We start from the raw sequence: 12,368 nt of genomic DNA on the forward strand, positions 1-12,368 counted from the left end.
GTGAAATTCTTAGGAAGTTATGTAACATCTTTGTGGCTCAGTTTTCTCATCTGTAAATGTGGATAGTAATAACCTTGGTGGGGTTGCCGTAGGATTAAATGAGGTTATCTCATTAAAGTTCTTAGAATATTGTCCAGCAATAGTAAACACCCAATAGATATTATTTCTCATTGGGTGCATTAAAAATTTAAGTGCTCTAAAACACAAAGTTTTATTATTATTATTAAAGAATTGAAAGAAAAATTTTGGAGAACAGGTATTATGTATTTTTCCCTGGAGATAGTGTCTATGATTTCTTGATTCTATTTATTCCTTTTATATTTCAGCTTTTAGTCCAAGATGGAATGAAACATTCACATTTATTATTCAGGTGCCAGAATTGGCGTTGATACGTTTTGTTGTTGAAAATCAAAGTTTAATAGCTGGAAATGAATTTCTTGGGCAATATACTTTACCAGTTCTATGCATGAACAAAGGTAATATTCCTAAAAGTAAGATGATGGTGCTAACATTTAAATATAACTTGAGTTTACCAAAGACATATTTTGATATACAAAATAGTTCTATCCACAACAGTCAGAGGTAAAGGAAATTTTATGTATTGAGACATATTTTCTTCCTGTGGAATTATGGAAATGTGTTCTGAGATGGAAGGTGGGATTGGGGTGTAGGCTTGCTGGGGAGACTCATTAGACAAACTTGGCACGTGTGAACATTTCTTTACATGGATCACAGCTCTTTCGTTTCAGTTAAGAGTAGTCATGACTACCAGAAAGAAATGAAGGATGAGAATGAAACAGAAGGAAGAGGCAGTGACTCATTCTTCCTGCCTGAGGAGAAGAAACTGGAGGCCAAGACTATCCTTTCTTAACTCTTTTCAGGGCTGCTTTTATGTTGAGGTCACCTTGTCTGGTAGATTTACCCGGTGCTCCCATCACCTCGTCTCAGTATGTTTACTTTCATCATGCCATCTGAGATGTACCTAGGAAACAGTCTTTCTGAAGCAGAGGGTGGGGACTAATTTTGGAACACTGCACTTTGAAGAGAGGAAAAGCGTGAGCTATGCACTTACTGTTCGGCAGTAGGAAGTCAGAATAGAAACTCCAAATATTTTATTTTTGTGGAAAATTAGTATACGAGATGAATATAACTATACAATCATGGTTTTTATGGATGCTTAGTAAAGGCATATTCTTTCTCAGTAGCACTATTGGGGCCATTGCTGACATTTATTTTTACTGTTCTAACTGGATCTGATTTCTTTCACAGGTTATCGTCGTGTTCCTCTGTTTTCGAAAATGGGTGAGAGCCTCGAGCCCGCTTCACTGTTTCTTTACGTTTGGTACGTCAGATAGCAACTAAGGGTAACTGACACATTGTTAGCGGTACCTCTCAATAAAACAGCCAAAATGAAGGTTCATATCTTTTTCCTTTTTTAAAACATAATTATTTACAAAAAAAGAAATATTGAGCAAACTCGCCTTTAAATATACAAAACAGAACGGTGGAAAAAAGAAAACAGAAACTTCAGAGGGTCCTGACTCAGGGTGGCATTCCTGTCAACCACTTTCTCCTGCCTCCCCGCTGCTGAGGCTGCTCTTCCAACTTGCTTGTATCATTTTTAATTGGTAGAATTTACAAGCTTTTAAAATATGTCTGATTGTATAAGAAATGTTGCAAATATTTGGCAGTATAAAAGAAATGTGAAACCTAAGAATGTTTTAACTTCTAGACACCCACTACTTCATATTGTGGTGGGAAGGAATTAGATTCTCAGGGACTTTGTGCCTTTTTTTATCCCCAGGAGTATATCCTGCATCCTTAGGTTAGTACTAAGATGCTGTGCACTAGATTTGGTACCCTGTAATTATACAGACATTTTTATGAGTGTCTGTGAAATTGATTTGCATTCAGACTCCATACCTATAAAAGAGATCTACTATGTGGACTTACATGCTTGGATCTCTGAAAGAATTTGCAATATTTCTGAATCTGTACTAAATGTACTTTGAATCTTCTCTTGGTCAGAGACGAGATTCCTGCTATTTTGTATGCTGAGATTCTCAGCATTAGCAGGACTTTGTTTTACTAAATGTCATATGAAAAGAATATCGGTCCCTTTTAACTGTTCTTCAAAAAACCAGGCGTGTTAATATTTATTCTACCACATTGCTCCATGGTAGTGAGGAAAGCACTCAGCACAATTTTTGACAAATTAAGGGGTTCTCAGAGGTATTTGTTGAAATTAAATCTGAACTTATAACTAAAACAACAAAAATGACTATTTGTTTGAGATGTATACTAATACATTATCTCTTGATGGCCAGAAAAATGCAAAATAACCCATCTACCATGCTTTACTATCATCACGGTTGATTCTCAGAACAGAATATTTAAAAGAAAAATGCCTCTGGGAATTCAAATATCCAAACCATAAAGTAGTAAGAAATGTCTCAAATTACTCGGTGCAGCATCATCCTGATCCTCCTCATGGGCTCTCCGGATTTAAGATTGGGGTACACTCTTCCCAGGCAATTCTCAGAGGGATGCTTCCACTGAGGAAGATTATAGGAGGATCTTATTTAAATTATCTATTGTTCAGCCTAATAGCAGGTGGGATATTCAGCCCATTGACCCAAGGCTTCAATCTTCTTTAGCCTCCTAAAGCCTTTGAAGATCTGGAATTTTATGAGATTTAAAGATTTTTAATCAGGTGAGTTTTGCAGATGAGTTCATTAATTCTGCAGCAGGATAAATTTTTATTTCTCATTTATATCAACAAGATTTGAAATAAGGAAGAAAAAAGGATATATATATATATATATTTTATCACTTTTTCTTTAGGTACCAATCAAACTCAGCTCACTAACCTGGAAGACTAAAGCTTTCACTTTTTAATATTCCATTCTACATTAGATATGGAATTTTGAAAGGAAACATTATTTTATTTCCTGTCCAATAATCTTGTGATATCTTTAAACATTTTTGGTTCCATTGTTATGTGCATTATTTACCATCTACTTTACCCTTATTATTATAATTATTATCATTATTGTCTCAAAAGACCTTATAACAGATACTACCCATAGATACTCGGCAGCCAGGGAATGTCCTTACACTAGAGAAGTTTGGAAATAGTGTAAGAAGCCAGCTTTGACTTGTGCTTTCTAGGCTTAATTCACTTGTTGGAAAAAATAGTGTTGATGAGTGGAAGAAAACAGAAGAAAAAACTAAATGAACCTCTGGGCTATGGCAACAGAAGCCCTCTTTTGAACTCTTGGGTTAAATGTCAGTTCCTCAAGGGAAGCCATCCATGATCTCCTAGATTAGGTTAAATTCCTTAGTTTACGTTTCCATACGACCGATGAGAGTGACAGCTGGGAACTGAGTTTGCACTACCAGGGAGGCCTTGTGTTGCTCGGAGTTGGCCTGACACTCGCGTTAGGACATGGTGTTTTCCTATGGAACATCAACAGTTTCACAGAACAGCAACCCGAGATAAGGCCACTCTGTGACCATAATGGATCAAAAGGAAGACCAGTCTGTAATCATGACTGAACACATAACAAAAGCGTGAATATCATCCAAACACAAAAGCGCCAAACATTCTTCCTGGTTAACATGAATGATTGTTGATTCTTTACCAAGTATACCTTTAGCTTTAATTCTTCCTATCTTATAGATGAGATTTATTCCAATCAGAGAACTGCCCCCTACTCTTGACAACATTCAATACAGAGGAGAGCCTTGTTCCTTGAATCCTCTTCCAAATCATCTAAGACAAGCCTAAAGTCATTTGCAAGTCCATTTCCACACCCTCTTACTGAGACACCACATGTTTCCCCATTTGTGCATCTCTCATTGCAATGAGCCATAAACCCAACTCTGTATGTTCCTGGTGGTCTTTGACTGGAAGGCATTGACATAAACTTGGACTTCTTTTGTAACACTCATTATCTTGTATCAATCAATGTGACAGGAGTTTAATCATGTTGTTATTTTTGAGCTTTTCTTTCCTTCTTTCTTTCTTTTATCCTGCTTGTGGTTTCCTGCTAGGGCCTCAAATAGAAAACATGCAGAGCACAATCTCCTCATCTAGACTTGCCTTGACTTTTCATTAAAGATGGTGGCCACTGGAGGCCACAGATGCTGGCTGCTAAGGAGCAGCATTGCCCTCTCTCTGAAAGTGGTGTGGGGAAGCTTCCCTGAAGCCATAAAAAGGAGATCTTCATTTTAATTTTGGGTATGGGGAAAAGAACGGTGTTTTTTAAGGGATGCAGACACATGTATCCCAGATGGTGCCTCCAGGAGTTCTAGTCAAAACCTTTGTGCAAATCTCAGGGAATATTTGGGAGTCACAATGGTAAGAAGCTCATGCTATGGGTCAGTATAGAGAGAACAGAATCGCTTTTAGTGAAGGCCTTATGGGCTTGAACAATGAAGATTTTATTGGGAAAATATATGGACTGGATTCCAGTTTTCAGGATTTATTAAGATTCTGTACTCTTAGTACTGCATAAACGTTTGTTAAATTGCATTTCTTTCAAAGCAATAACCCTCTGGAAATATTTGCACTGAGAAAGAATTCTTACGATGCATTCGGGATTCTCACGCCATAATGTATGACCCCTTTGCAGAATTCAGAGTTAAGTTATTTTTACCAGACACTACAAATTTTCATTTCAAACATCAAAGGGGTGAATTAAAATAGAATTTGAGCCTATGAAGAGATTGGTCTTCAATGTGTCTTGTATACTTATACACAATCCAGCACATGGGGGTGGAGGGTGAGTCGGTAATTCAATGCCTTAAAAACCTATACCTTTTCTGGGCCAGTACCCTCTTTCTACTTTCCATGTGTACACCATTTAGCTTTCACACTTTCCATCGTCTTTCCCATTTTTCTCCAAGGGAAGTCACTTTTCTAATGTGATAATCACGTATCTGCAATGTTAACAGTGCCTCATATTAGCCATAAATTAACTTTAATCCTTTCAGAAATCCTACATTTTATTGTTAACAAAATAGGGCCAGAAACATTGAGTTACCTAAGATCTACAGTAAATGACAGAACTAAGGCTATTGATCTAGGGCAGTCTGAAAAAACATTGTTGATTGTGTCACACAATATACAAAGATTAACTGAAAATGGATCATAGAACTACAGGTAAAACTGAAACTTCTAGAAGAAAGCAGATAGAATATCTTTGTAACCTTAGAGTAGGCAAAGGTTTCTTGAAATGATAAATTGAACGTCATTAAAATTTTTTAAAAAAGAACTTTTGCTCTTTGAGATACTGCATTATGAAAATGAAAAGGCAATCTACAGAATGGGAGAACATTTTTAACATATCTATCAAAGGACTTGTATCTAGACTATATAAAGAATGTAACTCACAATTCAATAAAAAGAAGACAGCTCAATAAAAAAATGGGCCAAATATTTCAATAGGCACTTCCCGAAAGAAAATATATGAATGACCAATAAGCATATGATAAGATGCTCAATATCACTATACACCAGGGAAAGGCAAAGGAAAACTATAGTAAGTCAACATTAGGATGGCCAAAATAAAATAAAAGTGGCCATACTAAATGCTGGGAAAGATGCGGGGAACTGGAACTCTTATACCTTGCTAGTGAAAATGCAAAATGGTGCGATCACTTTGGAAACAGTTTAACAGTTTCTTATAAAATTAAACATATATGCACATACGACTCAGACATTTCACTCCTAGCTGTTTACCCAAGGGAAAGGAAAACACATGTCTACACAAAGACTACGTGATTGTCTACAGAAGCTTTATTTATAATAGCCCCAAACTGGAAACTGCCGACACATCCATTAACAGGTGAATGGATAAACGAATTGTGTTGTTATATCCATACAATGGAGTGCTATTTAATGCAATAAAAAGGACTAAATGAAACATGTATAAATATCAGTGAACCTTAAAATCATTATGATGAATAAAAGAATATAAGCAAAAATAAATACATACTGTGTAGTTCCATTTGTTATTTAAAATTACAAAAAATGAAAACTATACAGTGACAGAAAGAGAATCAGTGAATGGAGCTGGGGATGGAAGGAGGGATGGATTAAAAGGAGCACAAGGAAACTTTTGGCAGTGATGGAAATGTTATCTTGATCATGGTGATGGTTTAACACAGGTATACATATGTCAAAAGTGATCAGATTGTGTACTTTAGCATGTGAAGTTTAGTGAACTTTAATTAGATCTCAAAAAAAATTGAAAAAATACAAACCCTAAAAAATAGTGTGGTGTCAGCTCTCTTTTGGGTATTCTGACCAACAACTTGCATCAGTGGTACATGAAAGGTTTTTACCAGACTCAGATGTGACAGTATGTGTCCTAACAGCAGGATTAGCCAACCCTCTAATCAGATCAGGTGATATAAGCCTCCTTAAACTGAGGGACACACGATTGAGTAGAGTGCCAGGCATAAGAGTGATGTTCTAGACTCTGTGTGCCTCTGGGCTTGCTAGAAGCTTGTGTGGAGATGCCTGTATAATATTTATGGCCAACCCACATATTCTGAACACCATTCATTTAACCAATGAACACTATTTCTAATATCGCTTATGCTAACTGACGTACTCTCACGTGTAGATACAGGCAGGGATGTTTGAAGCCCCCTTTTGGTAGCCACCTCTGGAATATGGATTCCTGATTGGCATTTTAAAAATGTTAACTAACCTCTTTGGAAGGTTAATTAAAACTAATTTACGCACACACAAATACACTCATATACCACATACACAAACACACGTGCACGAGGGTACACATGTGCTCATACACATATGTTACACATTCTGTTCTAAAGTTTGTAAATTATAGACATTTAAACAAAACAAAGGATAGATTTGTGCTTTAATTTCTTAGATCTATCTATTTAGAATACCCAAATAATTATTTTTGTTCTTAGTCTAGACCAGCGGTTCTCAAATTTATCTGCACGCTGGAATCATCTAGAACATTTTAAAAAATATTTTCAGAGATTTTGATGAAATTAATGTGGCATGGGGTTGGGTACTGTGATTTTTAAAAGCTCTTCAGGTTATTAAACGCAGTGCCCTCTAAGTATGGTCCTCAGAACAGTAACAATAGCATCTTCTGGGGACTTTTTAGCAACACAAAGGCCGTGGGGAGAATCCCACCAAGAGATCGAACGGAAGGAAGAGAAGGAGTTCAAGGTGTCTATTCCTTTGGTTCCTCCCAACAAGATCATCTTGGACTGGTCATGCTCCTTGATGTGACTTGCTTCCCTTCTGGGTTTTGGTTAATAAGAAAATTAGAGTCATAAAAGAAAATGTTAAAGAATGGAAACAAATGTTCTGATTTTCTCCTATATTCCTTCAAGCATGTTGAATAGCGGGCGTAGAAATCAGCCTCCAGCACATGGAATGTTAAAAGTGTATTAAATGGTACAAGTCTATTTTTTATTTAGTTGTTTTGCTTGAGATTTACACTAGTTTTCTCTTTTTCAAGTCATTTGCCTTTAATTTCAAACTCTATACTGAAACTTACATAATCAGAGGTAACATTAAATGATCTAGTGGGAAATGAAGTAACTAGCACATAACATAATGAGTAAAAGTAAAGAAACAATCAAGTCTAATTCTTACCTTAATTCAGGAAAGTTCTTGGCTAGATGAGCAATGAAGATTGAGCCTGGGGGGTTATGACCGGCTTGTTGCAGAAGAGATAGTAAATGATAGAGATGCTGAGAATTAAGTTAGAGCGAGGAGACAACTGTATTTTCTCATTAAAAAGCAATCACACAAAACAGTTTTCTAAAGCAATGTATGCTAATTTTGCAAAACTGGGAAATGTAAAAAACTATGAAGCTATAAATCATAATCCTCCATGAAATAAATAATCTCTTTTAAATTTTTGTATTTTGGAAAAAATTTCAAATCTCCTTTTCCCTCCTCATTTCTCTGGAGCTGTGCCATCCCATAGAATTGTCTGCAATGATGGAATTGTTCTGTATCTGCTCTGTCCACTAGGGTAGCCACTAGCTACATATAATTATTCACCACTTGTGATGTGGCTGTGCTGCTGAGGAATTGAATTTTTAGTTTCATTTCATTTTAATTAAATGTAAGTAGTCACATGGGGCTGGTGCCTACCCTGTGGGTCATACTGCTCTGGAGTGCTGGCCCCACTTCTGTTCTTCTCAGTTTCAGGCTTTCTCCATTATGCTGGCTCCCTCACATGCCATCCCTTATTACCCATAGATGCCACGAGCACATCTTATTTTTCTATGTGTCTATTTTTTCCCAGCCCTCCTCACTCTATAATGGATTTAATCCAATAAAATGCATAGTATCTTATTTGTATAGCACTTAGCACTTTACAAAATGCTTTCACACACATTATTTAGTTTGATCTTTATAATAAATATAACTATAAACTATATTTTTAAGTGATTTTTCCAAATGTATGCTTCATAACTGATTTGATCAATAAAGGTGCTTATCTGAAGGATTGTTGACCAATGATATAAACATTGGTGATTCTGATTATTGGTTAGAAAAGTATACTTAAAATGGTTCAGAGTGATAATATGAAAAGAACACTGAATTGGACATCAGGAGACCTGTATCTGCCACCAATGACAATAATATAATAATGATGGTACTAAAAACATGTATTATGCACTAACCGTATTCCAGGCATTGCACCAAGTGTTTTATATGCACTAACTGGTTTAGCCATCATCGAAATCCCGGGGGATTTTGCAGATGAAGACACTAGAGATTAAAGAGATTATGCAATGTGTTCAAAATAGAATACTGAAGTTGTCTTGGGGGGGTGCTTCACCTCTCACTGTTTCGTCTTTAAAAGTGAGGTTTCTGAACTAGGTAACATTTAAGTTCACTTCCAGTTCTCTGTAACACAGACAACTGGAATGTCTAAATCAATAATACAATTTTTGGCAATGTCCATTCTGATATTGATATGTGTGTGTGTGTATGTGTGTGTGTGTGTGTGTGCGTAATTTTTGCAATTACGGAAAAATGTAGCAATCCGGGAAACACTTTATTTTTATGTTGAGCTTATTTCAAGGGTGTGGGTATATATACCAAATCTTATGATTTGATATCTGTGATGGACTGAATATGTTCCCCCCAAATTGATATGTTGAAGCCTTAACCACCAATGCTATTGTATTAGGAGGTAGACCCCTTTGCGGGGTAAGTAGGTTTAGATGAGCTCATGAAGGTAGAGTCTCCGTGACGGGATTAGTGCTCTTATAGGAAGAAGAAGTGACATCAGAGCTACTTCTCTCAGCCACGTGAGGATCTCCAAGAAGGCGTCCATCTGTAAGCCAGAAAAGTAGCTCTCCCCAGGAACTGAATCTGCTGACACCTCGATCTTCGACTTTCCAGCCTCTACAACTGTGAGAAATAAGTGTCTGTTTGTTTCCTTATAAGCCATCCAGTTTATGGTATTTAGTTATAGCAGCCTGAGCCAACTGAGACAATATCTTCTACGATCTCACTAAGAATGTGAATTAGATTTTTTAAAAATTAGGGTAATTATATCTACCAGATAGATTTATTGTAAAGATTAAATGAAATAATGTATGTAGAATGTTTACTACTGTGCCTGCCACGTAATCAGGGTGAAAAAATGTGGCCATAAGTCTAATTGAAAGGGAATACAGCTCAATGGTTGAGAGGATGGCTTCTGGCACTTGGTTTCCTAAGTTCACATCCTCTGCTACCTACTAGCTGTGGGACCCTGGGCAGATTTCTCATTTTTTTTCCCCTTCAGTTTTCACATCCGGGAAATCAAGAGATTTGTTACAAGGATTAAATTAACAAATGTATGCAAAGAATTTGGAACAGTGCCAGAATACGAGTGCCATATAAGTATCAGCTATTGTTACTATTATTATTATCGTTTTTTGCATTAGCTTTATTCATTGGGGGAACTTCCTTTGATTCCTCACCTGGAGCTTCTCTCCTATCATTTTTCTTACATATAAAATGATCTTTTTGCTTCTGCTCACATTTGAAGTTGAAAATCTAGGAAGATCGATCAGAATTTTTGTCTGGGTGAGCTCCTTCTGCACTTGAGTTTTCTGATGAGTGGGCAGATGTGCATCAGAATGGAGCAGGCCTGCAATGTGTCCCTGGACAATAAGTGTAACTTCAGGGTTTGAGCACTTCTACGCAGAGTGATAAATAGCCTTCTTGTGGGCTGGTGGTGAGTTGACCTGAGGTGAGCAACACCTTGCAGAAGAGAGATGAATTACACTAAGATCTGCAGACGTAAGTCCTATCTTCTGTGTGTCCAGAGATGATGGCCCAGCAGGCATAGTCTCTTTGGAGAAGGCAAAGGACTGTAGGGCTATGGTGCTTCAATGGTGGAAGATGGCAGGCACGTTAGCACTGCTCTCAGTCCCTGTCTCGCCTCAGTAATTTTGATGAAGTAATTTATTGAAGATACGACTGGATTTATTTTCTCTTCAATACCACTACCCGCTAGTCCCTGAGAGACCCAAAGAGGTTAGGATAATGAGGAGGTGGAGCAGGGGATGTCTCTGATAATACAAGTTAAGGTTGAGAGATAGTTAGAGATTCTTTGAGCATAATTATCAGTAAGAAATGCCAAGTGGATATTAATTTTGACTACATCAGAAATCTGGTTATCTTTTAGGTCTTGTCTCCTGAAGGTAGACCTTAGGTAAAAAAACTTTTCCTGTCTCTTCTATTCCTCTTCAGGATCCAAAGTCTTCCAGCTTCCCACCCCACTCTCCACCCTCTTCTGTTGACTGGGAAAAGAATCCTGTAGGATTGTGGGCTGTGTCCCTAGTCTTAAGGCAGAGTGGTGTGGTAGAAATTGCATAGACTTTGAAGTCAAGCCAGAACTGGGTTTGACTACTGGGTACAAAGATATTTCTTAACTTTTTTGAGATTTTATTTATTTTTTTTAAAAGATTTTATTTTTTTTCCTTTTTCTCCCCAAAGCCCCTGGTACATAGTTGTATATTCTTAGTTGTGGGTCCTTCTAGTTGTGTCATGTGGGACATTGCCTCAGCGTGATTTGATGAGCAGTGCCATGTCCGCGCCCAGGATTCTAACCGACGAAACACTGGGCCGCCTGCAGCGGAGCGCGCGAACTTAACCACTCGGCCACCGGGCCAGGCCCGAGATTTTATTTTTTTTAAGTGGAGATACCATTGCATATTTTGCACAGTTTTGTGAAGATTAAATCATATACCATGGGTGGATGCTTTATGCATATGAGGTCTTCAACAAATGTTAGTGCTCTTCCCCTTTTTCACCACAGGAATTGGTGAACAAGGATATTGACTAAGAAAGGAACTCAGGCAAAGGCAAAAGCAAAAATGTCTTAAGATTTTTTAAAAAACAAACCAAGCTCTGCAAATTTCTCGTTGTCTATTTTGTTTTACTTCAAGATTTGACCTTTCGCCGGATTTCTGTTGACATTAACCTGACGGAGTCCTTAATGGAGTTCCTTCTACAGCAGATTAGGTTTTCACACTCAGTGGAGTGAATTATACCCACATCTTGGTGAAGAAGGCACAGAAGGGACGTTCACATGGCACAAACATTTCTTTTTAGATTAGGCAAAATAGGATTCATGCTTGAGAAAAGAGTGCTTTTTCTTTTTCAGCATCCATTGAGTTGATTATGTGTTTCATTTCTTTCATTCTGTTAGTATTACATTGACCAATTTATGTATGTTGAGCTCTGATTGCATTTTAGACATAAATCTCATTTATCATGATGTATGATCCTTCTAATATCGTTCTGAGCTAAGTTTGCTAGTATTTTGTTGACGATTTTTGCATCAATGTTCATAAAGACTATTGGTCTCTAGTTTTCTTGTAGTGTCTATGTCTGGCGTTGGTATCAGGGTAATGTTTGGCCTCACAGGATGAGTTAGGAAGTGTTCCCTCCTCTTTAATTTTTTAAAAAAAGTTTGAGAAAGACTGATGTTAAATGTTTCTTAAAATGTTCAGTAGAATTCACTAGTGAAGCCATCAGGTTCAGGGCTTTTCTTTGTTGGGAGATTTTTGATTACTGAATCAATGTCCTTACTAGCTATAGTTCTATTCAGATTTCATATTTCTTTGAGACTTAGTCTTGGTAGGTTGTATGTTTCTAGGAATTTGTCCATTTCATCTAGGTCACTCAACTGTTGGTGTATATTGTTTATAGTACTCTCTTATAATCCTTTTTATTACCTCTCTATGAATTTCCTCACTCAGTAGTCATGCCCTCACTTTCATTTCTGATTTTAGTCATCTGAGTCTTCTCTCTTTTTTTCTTAGTCAAGCTAGTTATAAAGGTTTGTCAATCT

The 12,368-nt window shown here is 37.1% G+C and overlaps 1 protein-coding gene across 1 annotated transcript in view; it reads left to right on the plus strand.

Annotated features, from left to right (window-relative positions):
- PLCZ1 (phospholipase C zeta 1) overlaps positions 1 to 1,355 on the plus strand; it is a 39,117-nt gene extending 37,762 nt beyond the window's left edge. The window contains exons 11-12 of the mRNA XM_046666377.1: positions 327 to 476; positions 1,270 to 1,355. Of these exons, the coding sequence (XP_046522333.1) occupies positions 327 to 476; positions 1,270 to 1,355 (236 nt within the window). The remainder of the gene's footprint in view (positions 1 to 326; positions 477 to 1,269) is intronic.
- Positions 1,356 to 12,368: the final 11,013 nt, after the last annotated feature.

This window comes from Equus quagga, chromosome 1 (genome assembly GCF_021613505.1).
Source record: "Equus quagga isolate Etosha38 chromosome 1, UCLA_HA_Equagga_1.0, whole genome shotgun sequence".
NCBI lineage: Eukaryota > Metazoa > Chordata > Mammalia > Perissodactyla > Equidae > Equus > Equus quagga.